Raw genomic sequence first — 26,371 nt, forward strand, 5'->3', positions numbered from 1 at the left:
GAAGCAGCTAAATGAGCACTTACTTCCTTCATTAGCATAAAAAATATGTGAAATATTTATTATCGAGGAAAAAATGTATCCGTGATTGAAATGCAGATAAAATATGAATAGTTTTAAAAACGAACCATCGAGAGTGGTCAATGTTTTGGTGCGGCGTGAGGAGAGACATTCGGCTCGGTGTCAACAAACAAACCCTTGTAACTCTGCCAGACAGGGAAGGAAAGCCAAACAAACACCGACTGTGAACAGTGGGCGTCCCGTGCTGACCCCCGCGGGCCGCCAGGATGCCGGTGTCCCTTGATGACCTGATGAAGCTGCGGGTGGTGGACCTGAAGGCAAAGCTCGCCACCTTCAACCTGCCTACCCACGGTAAGTGCCGCCACTGCTGCTGTTGCTGCCGCCGCTGAACTTAGTCTGAATAGTTGATGATCAGGGGCGCTAGACTACACACAATACGAGGTACGCCGCTCTGTTTACTGTTATCGGCTTTTAACCCTAACAAACTTAGGGAGGGTGTAGGCAGTATTTCTGAAGCACTTAAGTTAATCTTTGAAAGATCACTTAGGTTTGCTGGGATACCACAGGACTGGAAGTTAGCTAATGTTACTCCAATATTTAAAAAAGGTAGGAAGGATGATGCGAATAATTATAGACCGATCAGTTTAACTAGTATAGTATGTAAGATCCTAGAGAAAATCATTAAGGGTAGTATTTGGGAGCATTTAAATGAAAATAGATTAATTAGAGATACCCAACATGGCTTTAGATCAGGGAGGTCCTGTCTTACAAATTTGCTCGATATCTTAGAATATATTACCAAGGAGTTAGATGATGGAAATAGCATAGATGTTATATATCTAGATTTTAGCAAGGCGTTTGATAAGGTACCGCATAGGAGGCTAGTGTACAAATTGAGACTACATGGGATAGGGGTAGGTTAGTTGATTGGATTAGTGAATGGCTTTCTGATAGGAAACAGAGAGTAGTATTAAATGGGGCAATGTCTGAGTGGAAGGAAGTGGTTAGTGGGGTACCCCAAGGATCAGTGCTAGGACCTCTTCTTTTCTTGGTGTACATTAACGATTTAGATATAGGAATTAGTAGCAAAGTATCAAAGTTTGCAGATGATACTAAGATAGCATGTGCAGTACAGGGTGAAAAGGACAATTACAGAATACAACGAGACCTGGACAGGCTGATAGCATGGGCAGACAGGTGGCAGATGGAGTTTAATTCTAAAAGTGTCAGGTTATGCATTTAGGTAAAGACAACACAAACTTTAACTATGAGATGGAGGGATGTTGGCTAGAGGCAGTAGAGGAAGGAAAGGATTTAGGAGTAGTGATAGACAGGACTATGAAATTTTCAAAGCAATGTTTAGAAGCAAGAAATAGGGCAAATAGGATCCTGGGTTTTATAAATAGAAATGTTAGTTATAAAAGTAAGGAAGTGGTGCGTAGCTTATATAATTCCTATGTTAGGCCCCATTTAGAGTATTGCATACAGGCCTGGTCACCCCACTATAGGCAGGATATCAACATGTTAGAAGCAGTTCAGAGAAGAGCAACTAGGATGATACCAGCATTAAAGCGCCTGGAGTATAGAGATAGATTAAAGGAATTAAACATGTTTTCATTTGAGAGGAGATGTATAAGAGGGATATGATAGAGTTATTTAAAATGTTCTCAGATACAAACTACATAGATGTGAGATCTTTCTTTACCTTAGAGGAGGGAAGTAGGACTAGAAATCATGGCAGGAAGATTAGAAAGCAAGGCTGCAGGTTAGATATAAGAAAATATTTCTTTAGTCATAGGGTGGTAGACTTCTGGAATGCATTGCCAGAGACGGTTGTAAATAGCACTAGTTTGACAATGTTTAAAAACAGATTAGATAAGCACTTAAATTTATTAGATTTATAATTATGTATAGCGCTGCATGATAGTTTTTATAAGAAATTTACTATAGTTAAACAAGACATGATCCCATGTATGGGGATCACAGATTGTAGAGGAATTCGCTGCAGGACTTAGCCCTGTTAATGGGCCAAATATTTAGAATTAGTATATAATGTATTGTGTACTTGTAAGTGTATTTTTAAGTACTGATGACGAGGTCGCTGTGCGACTGATACAGGATAACCTAGATGGGCCCTGGTGGCCCTTTGTTATCCTATTATTTATGTTATGTTATGTTATGTTAAACTTGAGTAGCTGGTGGTGAGGCAGGGTTTTTTGGGAAGGGTACTATTTAATTGTCCGGGGGTTGCATTCTTAAACAACAGAATCTATCACCATGACTTATTTTGTTTACCGGTATATTACTATAATTTTTTAAAGTTTACTTCAACCACCACTGCCACCATGGCATTGTTTGGAGAACTTACTAATGATCTGTAAGTGTGGGGCGGAATGTCAGTGTGTCAGTTCTGATGTTCATCCTTCCCCCGCAGGCCTGAAGAGTGAGCTGGTGGACCGCCTCTTCCAGCACCTCGCCTCACTTGGGGAAACCACCGGGCCGGCACGACTAGAGGAGCCCGCTGACAGCTCAGGTGAGGGGGACAATTCTCTCTGAGGAGTTTGCTATATAAATTTACACACATTAACCAGAAAATACACGCTAAGTGCACAATTCACAATGCTATACCATGACAACAACAAGTAACAAGGTACTTATGATCTTCTTACAGACCTTCTTGACGATGGCCCACCTGGTGTGGACCCTGAAGGGCCAGACACAGGGAGTGGGGAGCAGGACCAGGGCAAGCCTGAGGACATGGGATCACAGGAGGGCGAGGACCCAAGCCAGCCAGGTGGACCAGAAGGAATCATGCGACAGAGGGAACAGGAAGAGGTGAGGTCAATGCTGTAATCTATCAGCCAGTCCTGTCCTGTTGTTGTGGATGTGAGGATTACCTTGTTATTGCCTCCTGCCTCGTTATGTCCTTTGTGTATCTTGTTCTTGCTTCTTTTGATATATTTTAGATGAAATGTTTCCTGTGTTAGGGATGAGTTAATCCTCAGCCTCATATTATCAGTCACAATTAGAGTTTTTAGAAATGATTCATACATGTGAATTAGTCACAGCTCACCCTTTGCTTGAAGAGTTAATCAGCCAGTGTAGGGGTGGTGGGATGCTGGCAGTGGTAACAACAGCCATGCTTTGCCCCACAGCAGATGATGAACCGTCAGCGGCAGATGGAGGAGGACCAGTTAATGCAGCACAAGGTACGGGAACAGCAGCGTCTCCTGGAGCAACAGCAGCAACAGAAACAGCAGGAGGATCTGTACCGACTGCAGCAGGCGGCATTTATGGAACGGCAGCGGGAGGAGCAGGAGAAACAGGTGCACCTCATGAGGATGCAGCAGGAGGCCCTCATGCAGGATGATGAGCAGATGGCTGTGAGTGTTGAGTTATCTTCACTGTTGCCAATGTTATGTACTTATATTACATTCTTTTTAGTAAGATATTTTGTTGAAAGTTCATCCAAGGTCATTTGCTCATTTTCTTTGCTTTGTGTAAATGTTCAGTAGTTGTCCTTTACTCTGGGACAGTATCTTATGATCAGATTTATGATACAGGAATTGGTTGGTTAACTTTGCTGTAATATCATGCCACTTATTCACTTACTTCTCAATGTGGCATCTAGAACTACTTCACGAGTCTTGTGATTCATTCTTGTAACAGATACCTGGGCAGGGAGGGCCTCCACCTCCTCCCCCACCACCAGGAGTCTCAACACCTACACCACACACCACAGGGCCATCATCAGGGCCTGGCAGTGTAGGCACAGTGCCAGTCTTGGGACCACCAGGAGTCAAGGCTTCTGTTGTGGTGCCACCCTCACCCACCTTCACCCCACAGCCACAGGGTCCCATGGCTGTTGGGGGTCCACCAGCAGGTTTCTCGGGCCCTAGCCCTGTGGGAAGTGCTGGGCTGCTAGGGCCAGGGCCAGGGTCTTCCCCAAAGCCTAACCCACCCCAGCAGCAGCCTCCACTACGCCCCCCACTCCTGCAGCCTGGCAGCACCCGTCCACCCCCACCCATGACTGCCCAGCGACCTCCCACATCCCTGCAAAGCACACCTCCAAGGCCTCCAGTAAGTCTCCTTTATGGTATCACTTTATTCATGTTGCATTCTTCATTCCAAGTCAACTGTTACTAATCACTGTTCCCACAGGGGGCTGGCCTCTTGGGAGCAGCTCCCTCAGGCATGGGACCTCCTGGAGAGACCACAGAGAAGGCAGACAAGCCACCACCACTCATGTCACTGCAGGTGTCTGCCCCAAAGGAGGAGACACCCCGAGAAGTGAAGCTCCCCCAGGCATTGGAACAAGCCCTTGCATTCAAGACAGAGAGAGCCAAACAGGTGAGAGCACAAGTTGTCTTGATAGTGTATGACCATATAAAAACCTTTCAAGTGTAGGTTTTTGTATCTGTTAGTTACCAGTTTTTACTTTTCTTCTGCCGTGTATCACCTGTAGTGTTCATGTATGATATGTAATACATGTTTCTCCTGCACCTCCCTATATGCCATTACTTTCTCATAGGTTGGTGTGAATCCTGAGGATGTGGAGAAGGTGGAAAGGGAAGGTCTGGCCAGAATTGATGATGTTACCAAAGCAGCACCACCAGCACGCACCACCACCCCGCCAGCCAAGCCCCAGCCAGCCTATGTACCCCCTGCATATGAGGAAGAGGAAGAGGAGCCCTCAGAGGAGCCATCACAGAAAGCAAAGCAGGAGAAAAAGAAGAAGAAGAAGAAGAGGAGGAGAGGCCGCCACCGTTTTGAAGAGGAGCAAGATAAAACAAAGAAGGACAAGGAGTCACAGTCAGATAAGAGCGAGGGAGATGAGCCCATGGGAGGCGTGGAGATCGAGTACATCCAGGACACCATTGACCTGGACATCACCGACCCCAACTACCGCCACTTCACCAAAATCTTTGAGACGTTCCGCATTGCCGAGCCGGAGCCCAAGCTGGAGGAGGAGAAGGTGGTTCCCAAGACAGAAATACCACTCATGGACCTGAAGAAACTCGGCTCCAAGGTCCCCGGGATCCCGCTGGATGACGATGATGATGATGATGATCTTAAGAAGGATGATAGTGACAAGCCAAAGTTATCCAAGAGAAAACTGAAGCTACTGAAGCGAATGAGCATAGCCGAGTTGAAGCAAACAGTGAGCCGGCCAGATGTGGTGGAGATGCACGATGTGACGGCCAAGGACCCCAAGCTGCTGGTGCACCTCAAGGCCACACGCAACACTGTGCCTGTCCCCCGCCACTGGTGCTTCAAGAGAAAGTACCTCCAGGGCAAGAGGGGTATTGAAAAGCCACCCTTTGAGCTGCCAGACTTCATCAAGCGCACGGGAATCATGGAGATGCGTGCTGCCCTGCAGGAGAAGGAGGACCAGAAGACACTGAAGGCCAAAATGAGGGACAAGGTGAGGCCAAAGATGGGTAAGATTGACATTGATTACCAGAAGCTGCACGATGCATTCTTCAAGTGGCAGACCAAACCCAAGATGACCATCCATGGTGATCTCTACTATGAAGGAAAGGAGTTTGAGACCAAAATGAAGGACAAGAAGCCAGGAGAGATGAGTGACGACCTCAGGATTGCCCTGGGTATGCCCGTTGGTGCCAATGCCCACAAGGTTCCTCCTCCGTGGCTCATTGCTATGCAGCGTTATGGTCCACCACCATCCTACCCCAACCTCAAGATCCCAGGACTCAATGCTCCTATACCTGAGGGTTGTAGCTTTGGGTACCATGCAGGTGGCTGGGGCAAACCTCCCGTCGATAACATGGGCAAGCCAATCTATGGTGACGTGTTTGGCACCCAAGGGAAGGACTTTGACACACCCTTAACAGAGGAGGAAGTCGAGAGAACCCTGTGGGGAGAGCTTGAGAGCGAGAGTGAAGAGGAATCAGAGGAGGAGAGCGAGGCAGAGTCAGAAGAGGATGGCAGTGGCCTGGTGACTCCAGGGGAAACTGGTCTGGTCACTCCCTCAGGCATCAGTTCATTACCTGCTGGCTTGGAGACGCCAGACATGATTGAGCTCAGGAAGAAGCGCATGGAGACAGAGATGGAGGGAGGAGACACCCCTGCACTGTACACCATCTTGCCAGAGAAGCGAACCGAGACCATGGGACGTGCCATGATGGGATCAACACACACCTATGACATCAGTGCTGCGGCAGCAGCAGCCAGCACTGGAACCAGCAAGTCTGCTCCTCAGGGTGTAGAAGTGGCTCTGGACCCCTCTGAATTGGATCTGGTAGACACAGATGCCATGGCTGCCCGTTATGAGGCCACACTGAGGGAGCAGCAGAAGGGAGAAGAGGAGGACTTCTCTGACATGGTGGCAGAGCATGCGGCAAAGCAGCGCAACAAGAGGCGGAAGCAACAACAAGACCAGAGCAAGCCAGCTAAAAAATATAAAGACTTTAAGTTCTAAGTGTGGCTGATCAAGGTTACCATTAGTGCGAGGATGTAATTCTGTTTGTGTGTCATTGAGGGACTTGAGTGCAACCAATAATTGTTGTCAACGTGTCATGCAGTGTGTAGCCTACCATCATCATTCATACATCAAGTAATACACTTAAAACAGTGTTTCAGAGTCTTTCACTTAAGCACTAGCATTTGTCCTCTTATACAAGCCACACACCACTCAAAATATCTATGAAAATCAGAATAACCAGAATCCATTAATGGTTCAAATATGGCAGGTAAAATAATTCACATCAGTTGATAGAGATTTTTTTATATATACAAAAATATAAATATATTCTGAGGTAATCAACAATCAATGTTATATGAGGCATCTCATATAAGCATAAAAAGAAGAAGAAAACAAAAAACTTGTATTTCACTAAGATTATAATAAAAAGTATTAATGTCAAATCACTATCCAGCCTTTTGAGGAAGGAGTTACTTACATAATTACAATTATTTAATACCTTCTTCCTTTAAAATATTGAACACGTCTGTATTTCCTACAAGTAAAAAAAACTGACAGAAGAAGGAAAAAAAGGATCTGAAACTCCCTCATCTATCAAACAAAAACAATGAAATGTTTACTTAAACATCATTTATCTTAAGTTATCTAATTTTCATTATTACTTATGATCCTTTTCATTATTACTTATGATCCTTTTATGTGTCCATTTATTTCCTTCTTTGTTTAATATTGCTTCACAGATAAGAAGTAAACTGCACCACATCCAAGAAAGCATCAACCATCTTGCAAAATGTAGTATATGTAGTATTGTACTGCTAGAGGCTGCCATTTGAACTGTGCTGTAATCATACTGTATAAACCAGGCAGCCAACAAAGTAAACACATTCAAATCAATCAATCAACAATGCAAAAAAAAAAAAAAATGCAAGTCTGGTTTGTAGCCCATGAACTACACAATACTGATGGGATAGTAACAATTGAGAGACAGTGGAGAGCAGAGGAATAGACTCATGAGACACTGAGAGCCAGGAAGCTAGTGGTTGATGGATATAAAGTCCCTAAAGTAAGGAAAGGTAAGGAAGAGGTACAAAATCATTAAAAATATAAGTGGAAAGGTGCAACACAATATTTCATCATTGTCAACAAGTGCTATGAGTTATATTTCTATGTCATAGTTATACTTCAAAATCTACTAAAACTTGAAATATATTAAAAGGTAAATAGTTAAAGTATAAAATCACATTGTCACTCATAAGCTTCAAAGACTACTATTCATTACAGAAAACACTTCATTAACACACCAGTCTAATAATCACCACTAACTGAAAAACAAAAACAATATAAATAAAAACCAGACAAGGAATATGGATTAAACTAAAGACTAGGCATGTGAATTAAAGAGTGTTTCATTAAAACTACAATTAACTCCCATATCACAGAAAATAATACCAGACTCATCAATAAAACTTACTGAAAACCAAACACACCGATTGCTATCACTGCCAAGGTGTAGAGTGACCCTCACCTTGCTTCCCTCAGCCAACAATACCCTCATAGGAGAACCCCTGCCTCCATGGCCTCCTTCACCTTCCTCAGGTTTGGTTTCTTGATCCTCTGCAGAGAGAGAGAGAGAATTTTATTTTCTTTCCAAACAATAAATATCAACAGTCAATAGCTTTAGAATGTCTCTCCCACACTATAACTAATCCTGCACCACTATACTATTGAGAAAACTCTAGCCTGGTCAAACACTGAGGCATGGAAAGGCAAAATTGTGTGTGTATAGAGTTCTTTCTATCATTTTACCTACGTAATCAAAATAATCACCAGTCTTCCAATTTCATGCATTTCTCATTACTGGTTAAAGTTTTTCACAAGAGCAGCTTTAGAATGGCACTCCTACACCACCACCAATCCTGCAGCACTACCTTGGGAGTGCGTGAGGCCAGGTGGGTCAGGTTCACTACGGGCACAACAGAGGGGCGGCCATGAGCACACTGGAAGGGCAGCCGGCAGGAGCACAGGGAGGCGAGCAGGTTCCGGCATTCTTTTGTGGTCAATGTATCTCCAAACTTGATGGCTCCTGAAACAAATCCCACAACAGTCTGTGAGCCTCATCTGCTTCACTATTGGCATCAGGAATCCTTAACTATCATAATCAAGATAAAGAAGCAAGAAATATAGAATAAATCTGATCTTTAGCCATTATCAGATTGATTTAGCTTTTACCAACTAAACAAAAGAGGTTCCAAGATAGGGGGGATAAAACTAAAATTGTTATCACTTAAAAAGCATGTAAAAAAAGGTACCAAAGACCCCAAGCTCTATTAGTACTAGCCAAGTATTACCAATAAACTGCAGGAATCACTCACTGGAAGCTACATTCACAGATACAAAAGAAGAAACCAGATAATAGATATAGAGAGGTGAGATGCTATGAGATCACTCTCCTCCCATAAACCACAACTAAGTACAGTAAACACACACACACACACACACGCTCATACGTAAGTTTCTTTAGTCCTTTCTTGCTGTCATAACCCAGAAAAGTACAGCAAGAAAGGACTAAAGAAACTTACGTATGAGCGGAATGTAATGTATTCCAACATAAATGGAGTGATATCGGGGATTTTAGAACTCAACGATTACTTGAGGGACAAGAACCCAGATATTGTGGGTCTTACTGAAACAAAACTGAGAGAGGGAGAAGACCTGATGATGGTTGGAGAAGGGAAATATAATGTTTGGAAAAGAAATAGAGTAGGTAAGATGGGAGGAGGAGTGATGTTGCTGGTTAAAAAGATATAAAGGTGGATCAAGTGAAAGAAGGTATGGGAAAGGCAGAAGTGCTAAAGATCAGAGCAGAAACTAATGAAGGAAAAAGAGGCACTACATAGTGGTGTACGTACCACCTAAGACAAATGCATGGTCAGTACAGGAATATGAAGAAATGATAAGTGATACAGGAACATGTCTGGAAGAAATGTTGGGTGGCTGTGAACGAACTATAATGATGGGAGATTTTAATTGTAAAGAGGTGTGTTGGGAGGACTGGTCAATGGAAGGATCAGAGACAACATGGGAAATACACTATTGACACTGGCAATGGAAAATGTGTTAACTCAGTGGGTCAAAGAAGATACTAGGTTTGGAGGAGAGGGAGCATCGTCAAGACTGGACTTGGTCTTTAGTACAGAGCCAATGGTCATTGAGGAGATGAGGGTGGAGTGCCCTTTAGCAAAGAGTGATCATGCAGTTTTGGAGTTCAAGGTGATAGATGAAGAGAAATCTAGAAGAAATGAAGAATATAAAGTGGGAAGATGGAATTATGCCAAGACAGATTTTGGAAACCTAAAGAAATTCTTTCAAGAGACAAATTGGATGAAATTCAAGAGTGCTAAGGAGCAAATGAAAAGTGGAAGGAATTTATAAAAATATACAAAGAAGGTGAGAAAAATTTGTACCAATAAGACAACATAGAGAAGTTGGAAAGCAGGACTGGTTTAACGATAGATGTGAAAAGGCTAGAACAAGAAAAGAGGATGCATGGAAGAGGTGGAGAAGGAAAAGACGGATTAAGCAGTGGGAAAGTTACAAAAGAGCAAGAAATGAATATGTGTTGATTAGAAGAGAAGAAAGAAAGAAACAAGAAAAGGATATAATTGATAAATGTAAAGACCAACCAAGGCTTTTTACAGACATGTGAACAACAACATCAAAAATAGAGAAAGTATTGAAAGTTTAGAAGTAAATGGAGTATGCAGTGAAGATCCCAGGAAATGGCAGAGGCTATGAATGGATGCTTTCGGAAGGTATTCACAAAGGAGACTGCTTTTGACAAACCACTGGTAATGGAACAGAAAGGGATTATGAAGGAGTTTCAAGTAACTGTGGAGGAGATCAAGAACATGATGGGGAGTTTAGAAGTGAGAAAAGCTGTGGGACCTGATGGGGTATCAGGATGGATTTTAAGAGAATGCAGGGAGCAACTGGCAGAAAAAGTTTGTGAAGTAATTGATGCCTCATTAAGGGAAGGTGTAGTGCCCCAAGACTGGAAAAGAGCTAACATTGTCCCAATCTATAAATCAGGTAACAAGAGAGACCCATTGAACTATAGACCAGTGTCACTTACAAGTGTGGTAGCTAAGATGTGTGAGAGGGTGGTGAAGAATAGATGGACAGACTTCTTGGAGAAAAATGACATACTTTGTGAGTGTCAATTTGGTTTTAGAAAAGGGCGTTCATGCACGACAAACCTGATATGTTACTATTCGAGGGTGATAGATGTAATACAGGAAAGAGATGGTTGGGCTGATGGAATATATCTGGATTTAAAAAAGGCCTTTGATAAGGTACCACACCGGAGACTGATCTGGAAACTTGAAATGGTAGGAGGAGTGCATGGCAGTTTACTAAAATGGATGGAAGACTTTTTGGTAGGAAGAGAAATGAGAACAATAATTAAGGACAGACCATCAGAATGGGGATTGGTGGAGAGTGGAGTTCCACAGGGATCAGTGTTGGCACCAGTAATGTTCGCGGTCTACATAAATGACATGGTGGATGGGGTGTCCAGTTATGTGAGCCTATTTGCAGACGATGCAAAATTGTTAAGAAAAGTGAGATGTGACAAAGATTGCGAACTACTCCAGGAAGACTTGGACAGAATATGGAAATGGAGCTGTACATGGCAAATGGAGTTCAACACGACAAAATGCAAGAAAATAGAGTTTGGCAAGAGTGAAAGAAGAATCAGGAGTATGTACAAGATAGGAAATGAAGACATAAAACCAGTCATGAAGAAAAAGACCTTGGGGTGACAATTACCAATGACCTATCGCCAGAGAGACATATAAACAAAATAATTGGAGAAGTATTGAACTTATTGAGGAACATAAGAGTGGCGTTCGATATTTAGATGAAGAAATGATGAAGAAAATAATTACTGCAATGATAAGACCGAGGCTTGAATATGCAACAATACAGTGGGCTCGAACTTAAAGAAACACATAAGGAAACTAGAGAAAGTACAGAGGGCTGCAACGAAAATGGTGCCTGACTTAAGAGATTTGACTTATGAAGACAGACTGAAAAGAATGCAACTTCCGACCCTGGAAAACAGAAGAGAAAGGGGAGACCTGATAGCAATATACAGAGTGATGATTGGCATGGAAAAAATGGATAGGGAAGATCTGTGTATGTGGAATGAAAGAATGTCGAGAGGGCATGGGAAAAAACTAAAAATGGCCACTTATAGGAGAGATGTGAAAAAATATAGCTTCCCTCATAGAAGGGTGGAAGCATGGAATAGTTTAGACGTGGAAGTGGTCAACGCAAGGAATATTCATGATTTTAAGAAAAAGCTGGACATTAATAGATATGGAGACGGGACAACACGAGCATAGCTCTTTTCCCGTATGTTACAATTAGGTAAATACAATTAGGTAGGTAAATACACACACACACACCGAGTAGTGTAGTGGTTGCACACTCGAGAGGGTCCGGGTTCGAGTCCCGGAGACGGCGAGGCAAATGGGCAAGCCTCTTAATGTGTGGCCCCTGTTCACCTAGCAGTAAATAGGTACGGGATGTAACTCGAGGGGTTGTAGCCTCGCTTTCCCGGTGTGTGGAGTGTGTTGTGGTCTCAGTCCTACCCGAAGATTGGTCTATGAGCTCTGAGCTCAATCTGTAATGGGGAAGACTGGCTGGGTGACCAGCAGGCGACCGAGGAGGTGAATTATACACAAACACACACACAAACACACACACACACACACACACACACACACACACACACACACACACACACACACACACCCCTGCAAGCATTGGTGTTAAAGACATGGCTGATGGGGCGAGGGATGAGACCCAGCACACCCCCCGTCTGGTGCATGGTGTGGCACAGGTCCCGCACCACACTCTCCACAATGGCACCGGCAGTCTGGCATCGCTTCTGCCGCACCTCGTTGGCCTCCTTCGGCACCAGGCAGCTTGGGATGAGTTGGAACAGGACCTTTGAGGGACTGGCCTGAGGAGAAATGAGAAACACATAGGAAGTCAATCATAAACTACACCTTTTCTACATATGGTGCTGTGACACTGTAATGCTTGGACTTTCAGCCTGAAGAGTAGTGAGGTGATAGATAGAAGGTATATTGGTTTTGCTTCAGAACATATACAGACCAATTTTCCGACAATCCTCCCTCTCACAAGTGAAGTGTAAACAAAACTTGTCCAGGAGCTCAATCTTCACAATATTTAATCAGCACATCAAACTTTCATTAATATTCAAATCATCCTTCACTCATCTCATTATATTTTCAACTGAACATGCATGAAAAGTAAGACAATGCTGAAAATGAGTCTCGAGGGAGTAAGCTGACAGCCGCAACCTGCAACCCGTCCTCACCCGTGTGAAGTAGAGTCCCCGCTGGTTGAACTTGTGTGCATAAGCTTGCATCAGCCGCACCTCATCCTCTGGCAGCTCCAGCTCCAGTGGGGGAATGACGGCAGTCTTGCTCAGCACGGTCTCCCCCGAGTCCAATTTCTCACAGTTCTCCTGGATGATTGTCTCCAGACGCACTCGCTCATGGACAGCATGTTGGTCAAACAAAACCACTATCTGGCTGGCCGGGCCGGGAGGTCCTTCAGGGTTTTGGTACGTCAGGCTGCAGGCAATGAACTTCTCATCCAGCTGTCCCAATACCTGTTTTAAAAGGAAAATACCTGAGCATTTAGTGGTAACTACAATTCTTGTTAAGTGGGAAGCCAGCAACAAATGAAAGTAAAACAACCTACACAATGAGGCATAAAACATCCTACCTTGCAGGAGTGAAGCATCTCCTGGGAGAACCTGTACGGGTGGATCATGTTGTACACCCTCACCCCTGAGCTGCCCCTTGGGCCCGTTCCCTCAGGCCCAGAGCTCAACACCTCTGCTTCCATGGCAAAGTCTGGTGGCTCCCACATCTGGCAGATCTGAGCCACTATGGAAGACTGTTCAGACTTCTCAGGGGAAGCTTCTGGTTTTTCTGTCCACTTCACAAAATCATTATCAGTTTCACAGTCCTCCATGAGAGACTCCAAGGCCTCCTGCACCCCCTGAGTCACACCTGAGGGAGTGGTCGTCATCTCTCCAGGCCCAGCACTGGTACAGCCCGGATTGGAGTTTGCACTCCCACCACTGCCTGCCTCACCTGCACTCTCCCTCTTCCTCATTTCTAATGTTTTTTTCCATGACATGAGCTCTGTGAAGCCATGGCTGAGGGTGAAGCTGTCCCTGTTCCTCTGAGCCCTGCCTCTAGGGATGAACCCAGGCTCATGAGTCATGGGCACCTTGGGAAGTTTGGCACCAAGTGGCTGGCTGCAGGTCCACACTGGGCCATCCTTTATTTCAGGAGGCTCGTAAGAGGAGTTACCAGTCTGAAGATCTACATATACTGTCCTCCCTTCCTTGTCCACAGCCTTCTGCCACCTGCTGGATGGAGGGAGCCTCTGTGTCTCACAAGGTGTTACCTCTGTCTGCTGTGATGTGCCTTCATGTGAGGATTTCAGGTCTTGGCAGGAGTTGAAGTCATTACTAAGCACTGGATATTCAGATTTGCTAAATTCTTCACAAGAGTCAGAATCCTTATGAACCTCTGGATTCTCAAAAGATTTAGCATCTTCACTCATCACACCCAATGACTGCACTGAAGATGATGAATCAATGGATATTTTTTGGATTGCATAGCTGGAGTTGTCTGATTCATGTATTTTTTCTAGCAAGGAATGTGTCATGTCTACATCACAATCTGCTTCCTTGGATACTTCTACTCTTCCTTCATGACTCTCTTTTCTGTTTCCCATCTGAATAACTTTGACTTGAAAAGTATTGTTACATGCAGACATCTCCTTCTGTGGCTCAGAATTTGACGAAGAGTGGTAAGTGAAGGGCGGGCCAAGAGAAAGTGATGAACTACCAAGCAGAATGTTTGTGCCAGAAGACACTTCACCACTTCCCTGTTCAGGCAAAGTCAGCTGTGAGAAGTGCAGGGATTCTGAGAAGGGATTTGGGGAGGTTTGAGAAGTTTGCCCACAGTCTTTGTCTACCTCAGAGACTTTTCCTTCCTGAGATGAAGGCAAAGGTTGAGTGTCAGTTGGTAAGGGTTCTGGTGGTAGTGGTGGTTGTGGTGGTGGTTTGCACACACTCACTGAGCTGTTTCTCATGTTTATCTGTGAAAGCAATGGTTCTGTATCTGTGAGTGGCCCTTCACTAAGCATACTAGGAGATTCCAGTAATTTAGAATCTGATGTTTGGTCAGGAGTTTCCTTTTGTATTGTTTCTTCATATTCTATACTGACAGCCTTTGCATTTCCCCTGGCACCCTGCATCTGCTGGGAGCATGCAGGCACCCAGGATTCATCATCACTCAAACTCAACCTTTGTATTCCTGGCTCAATACTTGAAGGAGTGAAACCTTGGGATGGCTGAAGGTGACAAACACTCTCCTGCTCCTCCTGCCTCTCTCTATAAGCTTCCTGTTGAGTCATTGGCTTGCTCACCTCAAAAGCCTGTGTGATGGGTGCACTGTAGGAAACTGTACTGGAATCTAAACTATTTTGTGAAACTCTGAATTGAGTTCCTCCTTTCTCTACTGACTCAGTTAAACAATCTTTGTCATAAACTGGTAATGTCCTTTCATTACATAAATTAGACTTAATCGATATTTCACAAAGAGTGCTAGTCTGGTGAGATGTGTCAATATCTGTCACCAATTCATTTACTATCCTTGGAGCTTCACTATCCACAAATGTGTTAGGAACTTGACTCCTGTGTCCTGAAGTATTCATAGTTCCAGAACCAGAACACTTCTGAGCAGGCTTCACAACTGTACAAGTGTCACCCAGGCTGTGAGGAGGTCCTGCAGGACCACCTTGTGGATGTGCTAAGCTCTTCTCAAAGCCCACAAATGGAGGAATCTTTAGTGGAGTGTTGGGGGCACTGGGCTTCCCTGGGCTGCCGTCAGAATCCTCTGGTGACGAGGCATAATTCATTGCAATATTAAACAAGGAACTAGTTTTTTTGGGTGTTGTGGTGTGCTGGTTCAAAGTGCTGAGTCTGCTGTCACTGCTACCACCACACCCGCCACTAACACTCAGACCACTCCCACTTGTACCACAGACATCACTTCCACCACTAAAATCCACATTACTCATTACATTCTCACAACTCCTATCCACACCATTCCTATCACTTCCTGCCTCTGAGGAAACACCAATAGGATTACAATATATTTTCTCAGCCCTTTTTCTCTCAGTGTCCCCTGCACTGCTATTAAGAAGCACATCTACTGAAGGCCCACTCTCTCTGCAGGACCGTATGTGAGACAGACAAGTATCAACTTCTTGGAATGTTTTAGTAATCACAGGATCAAACTTGAAGCCTGTATCAAGGCACTCCTCACTGCCCTTGCCTTGTGTACCTTCATCATGCATATTGAGTTTGGGACATTGAATTGGCTCTATATCACTATTTTTCGCTGCTTTAATGCTCACAGTATTTTTCCTTCCACTCAATATCTTTTCTCTGGCTACAAGATATGTTTCCTGTATGTTCTGAGCTGGTTTAGTCTTGTTGTAACCAAATCTCTGAAGGGACTGTAGAGCACTAGACCTATTCTGGTGATTCCTCAACTTTTCACTCAGAGATTTACTCAAGGACAGATTTTTTCCGTGCCTTGACTCACGTAGGGAAGCTCGCGTCACTCTCTTATCAACATGTTCCTCATGGCCCACATCATTTGGTTTCCTTTTTTCAGCCTTAAAATCACATTCCCTCTGGCTCTCAGGGTCTGCTGAAGACTGCTGGCAGGCTTCAAGGATGACAATTTCTTTTTCTGCAGGAGGAGAGGGAGAGGAGGCACAAAGGGACTTAAGTGGAGGAGGAGAGGTTGGGGTGCCTCTCACATATTCCTCTGGAGTATGACAACCTTCCAATGCCTCCTTCTGCTGCTCTCTCATATGAAAGTTCATAAATTCCTGCAGTGTGCTCAAAGTGCCTGTGTCAGTCTTTGTTTTGTCAGCGTTCCTCTCCACATCCTCATCTCTCCTCTCCTCCTTGGTGCTGCTTTCGGTGAGAGCTAGAGCTTGCTCCATATCACTCTCTGTGTTCTTGTCCCTTTCATTGATCTCCTCGATTACCTTCTTAAACTCTTCCAAAACACTCCTCACCCCCTCCCTTCTTTTTGCTGAAATGTAAACAGTTTCATCACCTTCACTGGTTTCTGAGATGTGTGTGCTTTCAGAGTTACTCTTATCAGTGACAGGTAATTCCTCAAGCTCTGGGAGAGAATGGGAAACACTGAACTTTCCCTTTCCCTGACTCTTGCTTGGGGATGCCTGAGGAGTTGCTGCTGTGGCCTCAACACACCTTGAAACATCACCTTGACTGTTCTTATGGTGTTCTTTGATATGTCTCTCTTCATCTTCATCTTCACTATGGTCTTCACAATACTTCCTCCTCATTTTATTCTTCACTGCACCCAATGTGGATTCATCATCTTTCTGGTTTGTATCAGAATTATTTTTTCTTTTGTCATTGCAGTCTTTTTCTGCTTCCTTGTTGTTATTATGAGGTTCATCACTATCATAGTTCACTTCTTTGTCCTCCTCAGACACCTGGGAATTCCTCCTGATCCTCTTGACCATCGCTGAGTGGACAGCCAGCAAGTTGTCTTGAGTGTTCAGTGTTTTCCCATATTTTTGTTTTACTGGTCTTGTTTCTTCATCATCATTACTTCCTTCACAACTCCTCTTGAGACTAAACACCTGAAGACGGGACTGGCTACTCTGGGACAAACTCAGTTTTTCTTCCTCCTCCTCTTCTTCCCCTTCCTCCTGGTCCTTCCCTGATAACCGGTACCTCTCATCCAGGGAAATCATTAGATTCTCTTCACTGGCAAACTGCAGAACCAGCTCCTCAATGCAGAGCAAAAGCCGATTCCAATCCTTGAACTGCACCAAAGTTTTGGACGGGTCTAAACAGATGTCATACTCATTGTAAGGACATTCAATGTCCAGCACAAACATTCCATACAACCTCATACCTTTTGGGGGACTGGAGGGTGTCTTGTTAGGACCCACATTGCTGGGCACCACACTGCTGGGGTGGAGTCTGGCACTGATGATGGAGCTGCGAGCCAACAAATTATTGAGCATTCTGTGAATCTTTGTCTTAAGAACGACCCTCTTATTGATGAACACAAACTGGAGTGCCTTGGTGAGGTGGGGTTGTGTGCCAATGTAGCCTGACACAGTGAAGGGGCCAAGGGAGTGGTGCACCTCAGCCATGCTCTGTGCCCGCTCCACCCCAAACAGCTGCAGGAAGGTTGCCAGGATGCCACTTGACTTCTTGGTCTGGATGACCATAGAGTTGGTGCGATCATTCCTCAGACTGAAGGCCACTTTTGGATGCATCAAAGCAAAACTCTCCACTCGCATCCTGATGCTCTCAACATCAATGGCTTCCTTGACGAGTTTCTGGCGCACGGGCATGTTGTGCATGAACTCCTGGATGGTGATTGTTGTCCCAACGCTTGGCCTGTTGATCTTGGCGGTGGACACCGACCTCTCCTTCCCAAACGTGAACAGTTTGGTGAGGGTGCGGGGGCTGCCTTGGGGGCGGGTGGTGATGTCAACGATGGCTGACAAATTGATGATGCTGGCCAGAGCCTCTCCCCGGAAGCCATAGTGACATAAGTTGCTGCTGAGGTCCTTTAAGGAGTGACACTTGCTTGTAGCATGCCTGGGGATATTAATGAATAATTAACCATTTAATCAAACAAATTCATAGATGAAATTTCTGTTTCCATGGAAATTAACTCACCTTTTCCCCAGGTACTTGAGGTCAGTCTGTGGCACACCCTCCCCATTGTCCACCACTTGGATCCTGAAGATGGACAGGTCCACCCTGATGGCCACACAGGTGGCACCAGCATCCAGGCTGTTCAGGACCTGCAGCAATGGAAGGCTCACACTGAGGTCAGTGATGAATGGCAATAAACACTGCTTGCCACCACCTGCCAAATCTTCTGTTCTTCTGGAATTCTCATCACCTGATAAAAACTTGTACACAAACTCACACAACATACAAAATACTAAAAATCTCACTACAAACACACACACTAAGTAGTCAAGCCAAGCATCCCTTACCAGCTCCTCCACACACTGGGCCACAGATGCGATGGCAACGCCTGATCTCAACTGGCACCGCACCTCATCCGGCAGGGGAAGGATCTTGCCCGCCATGCTCTGCAATGAAGCACAGGTGAAGAGTCACTGGTCTGTAAGCAACAATGAGAGAGAGAGAGAGAGAGAGAGAGAGAGAGAGAGAGAGAGAGAGAGAGAGTACAAGTATCTACAAACTGTCAATAGTATAGAGCCATAAGGTGGTAAAGAATCACACAATCACAATGTCAGCCTGTCACCTCATGGAAATTATGATGTAAAAGTACAGAAGAGGACCTCCTCGGAAAACCTCGGGACATTCCCCTAATTATTTGGGATAGAAAATGCATAGAATAATATGTAATTTTAAATGAGAAGTACCACAGTGATGCCAAATAGTTTCCATTCTTGTAAGGTAACATACGAGAGATTCTGCAGGCACCGGGATATTCACTTAATTACTATGGCCTTACAAAAGCCGTCCCTACATTAAAAAAAAACATCACAGACATGTTGTACAGTAAGTACTCTTATCACCTTGCATGGTTGTTTCAATGATCAGAAAGGAGGTGCTAGTCTTGACTTTTTCCCGCTTGGGTAATTATTTGATGCATCATTAAAAAGGGAATAGGGCAAATCAAAGCATAATTTTCAGTAAATCACACTTTCCTTCCTGCTTACCTGCTCACGCCTCGCCTCGCCGTGTACACTTCGGTTCATAAACACAATTTCGGAAGAAGAAGAAGAAAAAAAAAAAAAAAAAAAACATTACGGTTATTGTTTATAGAAAATGGCCAGCCAGGTGTTGCGGAACCTCAAGTTCCAACTTTGCGACTCTGCATTTGCTGCACCATGAAGTCGCGATGTCTGAAGTCGCAAAGAACAGCTGATCGCCGATCGGTCCGATTTCGATGGAGGCGCGCCAGGTGGTCGTTGTACAGGTGAGATGTTAAAGGCTCTTGTCGCCTGATTAGATGATCAATGTGGATGAATGTGCAATATCTTATAGGGATGGGAGGGATTTACTTGCTGACGTGTATGAAGTATTGAATATTACTAACTGACAAGAGAGAGAGAGAGTGTGTGTGTGTGTGTGTGTGTGTGTGTGTGTGTGTGTGTGTGCCTGACATTTCACATGACATGCCTTTCACAAAACAAGGTGTCAGTATCAAAGAAACGTTAAATCTGAAGGAGGAATAACGTGGCTCCATGAGGGGTGCTGGTAGGCAGGACAGGCCAGTATGTGTGTACACTGTAATTCCTTTTCTTTCATCTAGCTATATAGAAAGTATAAAAGGTTGATATCCCAGCCAAAGAAAGCACGATCATCAGTTGTCCATATTAACATATATGACACATCATCAGTAGTCTTATGATCATTTATATAGTGAATATTTGAAACCTCTGAATATGTCGACGTTTTTAACCAGAGGGGAAGAGCCGCTGACCTTTTAATATTTGATTCTCTTTAATATGCTAAACAAATTTGTGGTCACACATTTTTCATTAAGGCTTTACAAAATTTTTGGTCATTTATGAAGTTGTCATAATTTTCAAATAAGATAAACTGTAATTAGTTTCCATGTTCATTAACTGTCTTAGGCCTTGATATTATATAGATGATAAAAACTGTTCAAATTAATGTTTTTTTAAATGAGTGATGAAAAGCTCTACCCCTGATGGGAAGACAGGAACATCTCCAACATGTATTAAATTTCCCTTCTAATGTAGAGTGATGCTGCTGACTCTGACTCTGACATACCTGTTAAGAGACTCCTCAGGAGGATGAAGAACAGGAAACATGTGGAGGTCAAGTATGAGCTGAAGGATGAGGCCAGCACCTTGCCAGCCAGCGAGGAGCACCAGGCCACAGCATCAGTACAGGTAAAACTGTGCTCCCTGCTTGCTGCTCATCATTGCCTGCGCCACTAATGGGTAGAAGCTGAACAGCGCTTCCCATACACTCTTCAAGTGTGCCTACAGGTGCTATAGGCCTTACTGAAAAAAAAAAAAAAAAAAAATCAATCAAGTGTTCTGTTGTGCTATATCTCTGAATAGTTTATATCCAAATAATAAGTAACTCTCCATAAAGCTTTTGCTGCAAAATAAAAACTCATGTTTCAGAGCAATGGTGGCAGTGATGGGGGTGGAGATGGAGGTAGTGGATGGGAGCCACCCCTTTGGAAGCAGGTCTTAGAGAACCTCCAGACCATGAGGGCAGCAAGGGATGCCCCGGTGGATAGCATGGGAGCCGAGCAGTGCATGGATCAAGGTGTCAAGCCAAAGGTAGGAATTTTCTCTCACACTTATGACTGTTTCTGCTGTGTTGTGTTTTGGAATGAGGAAGGAGTTGAGTCAGGTACCTGTTTCTTTAGTATCATACATACATATATATCCCAATATCTCTCTTGTCTCCTCTGCTGTGAGTGTAGGCTTGTTTTTTCAAGCACTCCAAATAATTGAGGCCTCACATACCAGTGGTTTGCCTGGTGAAGCACCTTTGTACTGTCTGCAGTCTTCCTGTCTAGGTATATCACTTTTTCAGGATGTTGGTAATCTTCTCTATGGTGCTACTTTCCCATACCCTCTTGATAACTGTGAAGAAGCTATCCAATATATCATTCGGGTCACCGTCTTGGAGAAGTGCTTGTGTTGTGTTGCTCAAGCTTGAGTTTACAGCATTCCAATTTATGTTGTAAATTAATAAATTAAACCTGGAGAACTGGTTACTTCTCTCAAGAATGGCTTCCCTAAAACACATCTCATTTCACCTTGATGAGGAAAACAGTTACTACTCACCATGAATGTTTCACAGGTGTACCGCTTCCAAGTGCTCATTTCCCTCATGCTGAGCAGCCAGACCAAGGACCAGGTGACCCATGCTGCCATGACCAAGCTGCGGCAGCACGGCCTCACCCCTGACAATCTCCTTGCCACCCCTGATGCCACTCTGGGTGAACTCATATACCCTGTTGGTTTCTGGAAGGTGTGTCATGTTGCAGTGTTACCATTTGCCAGATTTTTTTTTTTTTTTTTTTTTTTACATTACAAGGGCACTGGCCAAGGGCAAACAAAGTGTTGGAAAAAAAAAAATCCCGCTGGTTGCCAGGCCCTGTTAAGAAGAAAGGAGAAAGAGAAAAACAAAAAATCTAAAAGGAGGGTCCAGTTAACGTAAGAGGTGTCTTGACACTCCTCTTTTGAAAGAGTTTAAGTCATAGGCAGGTGGAAATACAGACACAGGTAGAGAGTTCCAGAGTTTACCAGTGTAGGGAATGAAGGAGTGAAGATACTGGTTAACTCTTGCATTAGGAAGATGGACAGAATAGGGATGAGAAGAAGTAGAGAGTCTTGTGCAGCGAGGCCGCAGGAGGGGAAGGCATGCAGTTAGCAAGTTCAGAAGAGCAGACAGCATGAAAACAGCGGTAGAAGACAGATAAAGATGCAACATTGCGGCGGTGACTTAAAGAATCAAGACAGTCAGTTAGAGGAGAAGAGTTGATAAGACGAAAAGCTTTAGATTCCACCTTGTTTAGTAAAGCTGTGTGTGGATCCCCCAGACATGAGAGCCATACTCCATACACGGGCGGATAAGGCCCTTGTACAGAGCAAGCAGCTGGGAGGGAGAGAAAATGGACGAAGACGCCATAGGACACCTAACTTCTTGGAAGCTGATTTAGCAAGAGTAGAGATGTGAAATTTCCAGTTTAGATTTTTAGTGAAGGATAGACCGAGTGTGTTTAATGTAGAGGAGAGGGAAGTTGAGTGTTATTGAAGAAGAGAGGATAGTTGTCTGGAAGGTTATGTCGAGTAGATAGTTGTAGAAATTGAGTTTTTGAGGCATTGAACAAAACCAGGTTTTCTCTGCCCCAATCAGAAACAAGTGAAAGATCAGAAGTTAGGCGTCCTATAGCATCTCGCCTTGAGTCATTTAATTGTTGTTGGGTTGGGCGTCTGTTGAACGCTGTTGAATAATGCAGGGTGGTATCATCAGCATAGGAGTGGATAGGGCATTGAGTCAGATTTAGGAGATCATTGATGAATAATAGAAAGAGAGTGGGTGATAGGACAGAACCCTGTGGAACACCACTGTTGATAGTTTTAGGGAAGAACAGTGACCGTCTACTACAGCAGCAATAGAACGATCGGAAAGGAAACTGGAGATGAAGGTACAGAGAGAAGGATAGAATCCGTAGGAGGGTAGTTTAGAAATTAAAGATTTGTGCCAGACTCTATCGAAGGCTTTCGATATGTCAAGGCCGACAGCAAAGGTTTCACCGAAGTCCCTAAAGAGGATGACCAAGATTCAGTTAGGAAAGTAAGAAGATCACCAGTAGATCTGCCTTTACGGAAACCATACTGGCAATCAGAGAGAAGGTTGTGAGCTGATAGATGCCTCATTATCTTCCTATTAAGGATAGACTCAAAGGCTTTAGAAAGGCAGGAAATCAAAGCTATAGGGCGGTAGTTAGAAGGATTGGAGTGGTCACCTTTTTAGGGACAGGTTGAATGTGAGCAAACTTCCAGCAAGAAGGATAAATAGAAGTAGAGAGACACAGATGAAAGAGTTTGACCAGGCAGTGAGCGAGTTCGGAAGCACAGTTTTGAGAACAACAGGAGGGACTCCATCCGGACCGTAAGCCTTCCGAGAATCAAGGCCAGAGAGGGCCAGGAAAACGTCTTTATAAAGAATTTTAATTTTAGGGATGAAGTAGTCAGAGGGTGGAGGAGTAGGAGGAATATGCCCAGAATCATCCAAAGTTGAGTTGGTAGCAAAGGTTTGAGCGAAGAGTTCAGCTTTAGAAAAGAAGAGACAGCTGTAGAGCCATCTGGATGAAGTAAAGGAGGGAAAGACGAAGAAGTAAAGTTGTTAGAGATATTATTGGCTAGATGCCAGAAATCTCGAGAGGAGTTAGAATTGGAAAGACTTTGACATTTTCTATTGATGAAAGAGTTTTAGTAAGTTGGAGAATAGATTTGGCATGATTACGGGCAGAAATATATAGGGCATGAGTTTCAGCAGTTGGATGGCTACGGAACCGTTTGTGAGCCGCCTCTCTATCATTGACAGCACGAGAACAAGCAGAGTTAAACCAAGGCTTTTTAGCTTTAGGGTTAGAGAAAGTATGAGGAATGTATAGCTCCATGCCAGAGATAATCACCTCTGTTATGCGCTCGGCACAAAGAGAAGGATCTCTGACATGAAAACAATAATCATCCCAAGGAAATCAGAATAGTACTGCCTTAGTTCCTCCCACTTAGCAGAGTTAAAATGCCAGAAGCACCTCCGCTTAGGCGGGTCCTGAGGCTGCACTGGAGTGATAGAACTGGTAACGGAAATTAGATTGTGGTCGGAGGAGCCCAACGGAGAGGAAAGTTTAACAGAGTAAGCAGAAGGGTTGGAGGTTAGGAAAAGATCAAGAATGTTGGGCGTGTCTCCAAGGCGGTCAGGAATACGGGTAGGGAACTTCACTAGCTGCTCTAGGTCATGAAGGATAGCAAAGTTGAAGGTTTGTTCACCAGGTTGGTCAGTGAAAGAAGATGAAAGCCAAAGCTGGTGGTGAACATTGAAATCCCTAAAATGGAGATCTCAGCAAAAGGAAAGTGAGATAAGATGTGCTCCACCTTGGAAGTCAAATAGTCAAAGAATTTTACATAGTCAGAGGAATTAGGTGAGAGGTATACAGCACAGATGAATTTAGTTAGAGAGTGACATTGAAGTCTTAGCCAGATGGTAGAAAATTCTGAAGATTCAAGATTGTGGGCACGAGAGCAAGTGGTGTCGTTACGCACGTATGCGCAACATCCAGCTTTGGATTGAAAATGAGGATAGAGCAAGTAGGAGGGAACAGAAAAGGGGCTGCTGTCAGTAGTCACAGACAACTGTGTTTCGGTTAGGAAGAGAAGATGAGGTTTAGTAGAGGAGAGGTGGTGTTCCACAGATTGAAAATTAGAACGAAGGCCACGAATGTTGCAGAAATTGATAGTGAAAGTATTAGATGAAGTGTCAAGACACCCAAGGTCGACAGCAGAGGGCAGTCCGACCTGGGGACATTTATGGTCCCTCCCAGAGGGGGACTCCGAGGCAGGGCGTGGTGAAGCCATTATTAAATTTTGATTTGAAGAGAGTGTAAAAGTGTAAGGTGTTGTAGTGTAGTGTAGGAAGTAGTAGAAGTTGTCTTTAGAGGGCAGGCTGCAGCTGCTCAATTGTATAAATGAGACCACAAAGGGAACCGGGAAGAGAGGACACGGGGAATCACTCAGTCTGCAGCACTGCCTACATCCCCGTAAGTACCTCTCCTGGAGTATTCCACCGGGCGGCAGGTGGAATTTTCCTAGACCTTACATATGTTTCACAGTAATGTCAGAAGGAAATTAAGAAAACCTTTCTTCCTTAACTAATAATGATCTTTGTGAATTTTCAGAAAAAGGTTGTTTATATTAAAAAGACTTGTGAAATCCTGAAAAGGGATTATGAAGGAGACATCCCATCCACAGTGAAGGAAATGTGTCAGCTTCCGGGGGTGGGGCCCAAGATGGCCCACCTGTGTATGGACATTGGCTGGGGCAAGCTGACTGGCATTGGTAAGTACAGAGAGTGATGGAATAGTAATGGACCTGCAATATGTATTGTAATGCATCCATGGATACACACTATATGATAGCAAGCAAGATGCATCACTAAAAAACAGCACATTACTTGTGATGGCGGTGCAGGTGTGGACACTCATGTTCACCGCATCAGCAACAGACTGGGATGGACACAGTGCCCCACCAAGACTCCCGAGGAAACCCGCCTGGCCTTGGAGGCCTGGATGCCCAAGGAGCTGTGGAGCAACACCAACCTCCTGATGGTTGGGTTTGGCCAGCAGGTGTGTCTTCCTGTTGGCCCCAAGTGTGGTGAGTGCCTCAACAAGGCTCTGTGTCCCTATGGCAGAAATGCTCCTCTCACATCCCCAAAGAAAGGCTCTCCTAGGAAATCACAGAAGAGAAAAGGGCAAGAATAAGTTCATCATCACATCTTGGTATTCTCAGCACTGCAGATGTGCTTCAACATCAAGACAATGGTCATGATGTTGATGTACTCCTTAAACTGCAATTGTGAAGGCAGCCATGCTCACAAACTCATCCCAAACAGCTTCATTATGTGACATAAAGAGATATTGTACATATGTTGCATCTTTTACAGAATTTACAAGTAGAATTACACCTTTTTTTTTTTTTTTTTTTATTATTCTAGAGATGAAAATAAAGATGTATTACAATGCTTTTGATACAAGAATTCTCTTATTCTTATATTATGTACTATTTGATATTTTTTACATGCTTTTCTTTTTTTTTTTCCTTTCTTCATTAGTTAGTATCCTAAGTTAGACATTTCACAGCTACTACTGGTAAGTAAGGTAGTGATTTCACAGCTACTACTGGTAAGTAAGGTAGTGATTTTCAAATGTATAATGAAAGGCAGTCTCAGAGTCTGGCCATTACCTTCAGTATTAAGTCCAACCAAAGGAACTCAGGGATCATGACTCTTTTTAACAATGATGTATCTTGTCATAGAATGAGGAATGAAAAGCAAATTTAATGCACTTTAAAGTGAACTTAAATATGTTTGTACTTTTTAAATTAAAAAGTTGAATTTCTGGATTTTTTTTTTTTTTTTTTTTTTTTTTCCCTCCATGGAATGTGGTAGTACATACTGTA

General features: G+C 43.9%; 3 protein-coding genes across 4 annotated transcripts; 2 read left to right on the plus strand and 1 right to left on the minus strand.

The window, feature by feature from the left end:
• Positions 1-131: 131 nt before the first annotated feature.
• LOC123509853 (splicing factor 3B subunit 2-like) lies at positions 132-6,906 on the plus strand. 2 transcript variants are annotated; one of them, XM_045264434.1, is made up of 7 exons: positions 132-369; positions 2,453-2,551; positions 2,690-2,853; positions 3,174-3,401; positions 3,688-4,098; positions 4,180-4,368; positions 4,550-6,906. In XM_045264434.1, exons 1-7 carry the CDS (start codon positions 285-287, stop codon positions 6,458-6,460), a joined length of 3,087 nt encoding a protein of 1,028 aa, XP_045120369.1. In that variant the 5' UTR covers positions 132-284; the 3' UTR covers positions 6,461-6,906. The 2 variants fall into 2 exon arrangements, with proteins under 2 accessions (XP_045120369.1, XP_045120370.1); XM_045264435.1 differs by having other exon boundaries at positions 3,177-3,401.
• LOC123509852 lies at positions 6,750-19,527 on the minus strand. The gene is made up of 8 exons (XM_045264433.1): positions 19,352-19,527; positions 18,656-18,754; positions 18,330-18,457; positions 13,286-18,248; positions 12,873-13,169; positions 12,281-12,491; positions 8,392-8,546; positions 6,750-8,077 (listed from the first exon to the last, which is right to left on the minus strand). The coding sequence occupies exons 1-8, from the start codon at positions 19,388-19,390 to the stop codon at positions 8,015-8,017; spliced, it is 5,955 nt and encodes a 1,984-aa protein (XP_045120368.1). The 5' UTR covers positions 19,391-19,527; the 3' UTR covers positions 6,750-8,014.
• Positions 19,461-26,314, plus strand: LOC123509855 (endonuclease III-like protein 1). Its single transcript, XM_045264436.1, has 6 exons — positions 19,461-19,611; positions 20,402-20,554; positions 20,795-20,956; positions 21,486-21,656; positions 25,093-25,252; positions 25,385-26,314. Exons 1-6 carry the CDS (start codon positions 19,582-19,584, stop codon positions 25,672-25,674), a joined length of 966 nt encoding a protein of 321 aa, XP_045120371.1. The 5' UTR covers positions 19,461-19,581; the 3' UTR covers positions 25,675-26,314.
• Positions 26,315-26,371: the final 57 nt, after the last annotated feature.

This window comes from Portunus trituberculatus, chromosome 27 (genome assembly GCF_017591435.1).
Source record: "Portunus trituberculatus isolate SZX2019 chromosome 27, ASM1759143v1, whole genome shotgun sequence".
Lineage (NCBI taxonomy): Eukaryota > Metazoa > Arthropoda > Malacostraca > Decapoda > Portunidae > Portunus > Portunus trituberculatus.

Excerpts from the sequence above, each read along its gene's own strand:
- LOC123509853 (XM_045264434.1), top strand. The coding sequence starts at position 285 with ATGCCGGTGTCCCTTGATGACCTGATGAAGCTGCGGGTGGTGGACCTG. Across the intron at positions 2,552-2,689 it reads GGAGCCCGCTGACAGCTCAG|ACCTTCTTGACGATGGCCCA; the intron begins GTGAGGGGGACA and ends ATCTTCTTACAG. Across the intron at positions 4,099-4,179 it reads GCACACCTCCAAGGCCTCCA|GGGGCTGGCCTCTTGGGAGC; the intron begins GTAAGTCTCCTT and ends CTGTTCCCACAG.
- LOC123509855 (XM_045264436.1), top strand. The coding sequence starts at position 19,582 with ATGGAGGCGCGCCAGGTGGTCGTTGTACAG. Across the intron at positions 20,555-20,794 it reads AGGCCACAGCATCAGTACAG|AGCAATGGTGGCAGTGATGG; the intron begins GTAAAACTGTGC and ends CTCATGTTTCAG. Across the intron at positions 21,657-25,092 it reads ACCCTGTTGGTTTCTGGAAG|AAAAAGGTTGTTTATATTAA; the intron begins GTGTGTCATGTT and ends GTGAATTTTCAG.
- LOC123509852 (XM_045264433.1), bottom strand. The coding sequence starts at position 19,390 with ATGAACCGAAGTGTACACGGCGAGGCGAGGCGTGAGCAG. Across the intron at positions 18,755-19,351 it reads GCGAGGCGAGGCGTGAGCAG|AGCATGGCGGGCAAGATCCT; the intron begins GTAAGCAGGAAG and ends GCTTCATTGCAG. Across the intron at positions 13,170-13,285 it reads AGATGCTTCACTCCTGCAAG|GTATTGGGACAGCTGGATGA; the intron begins GTAGGATGTTTT and ends CTTTTAAAACAG.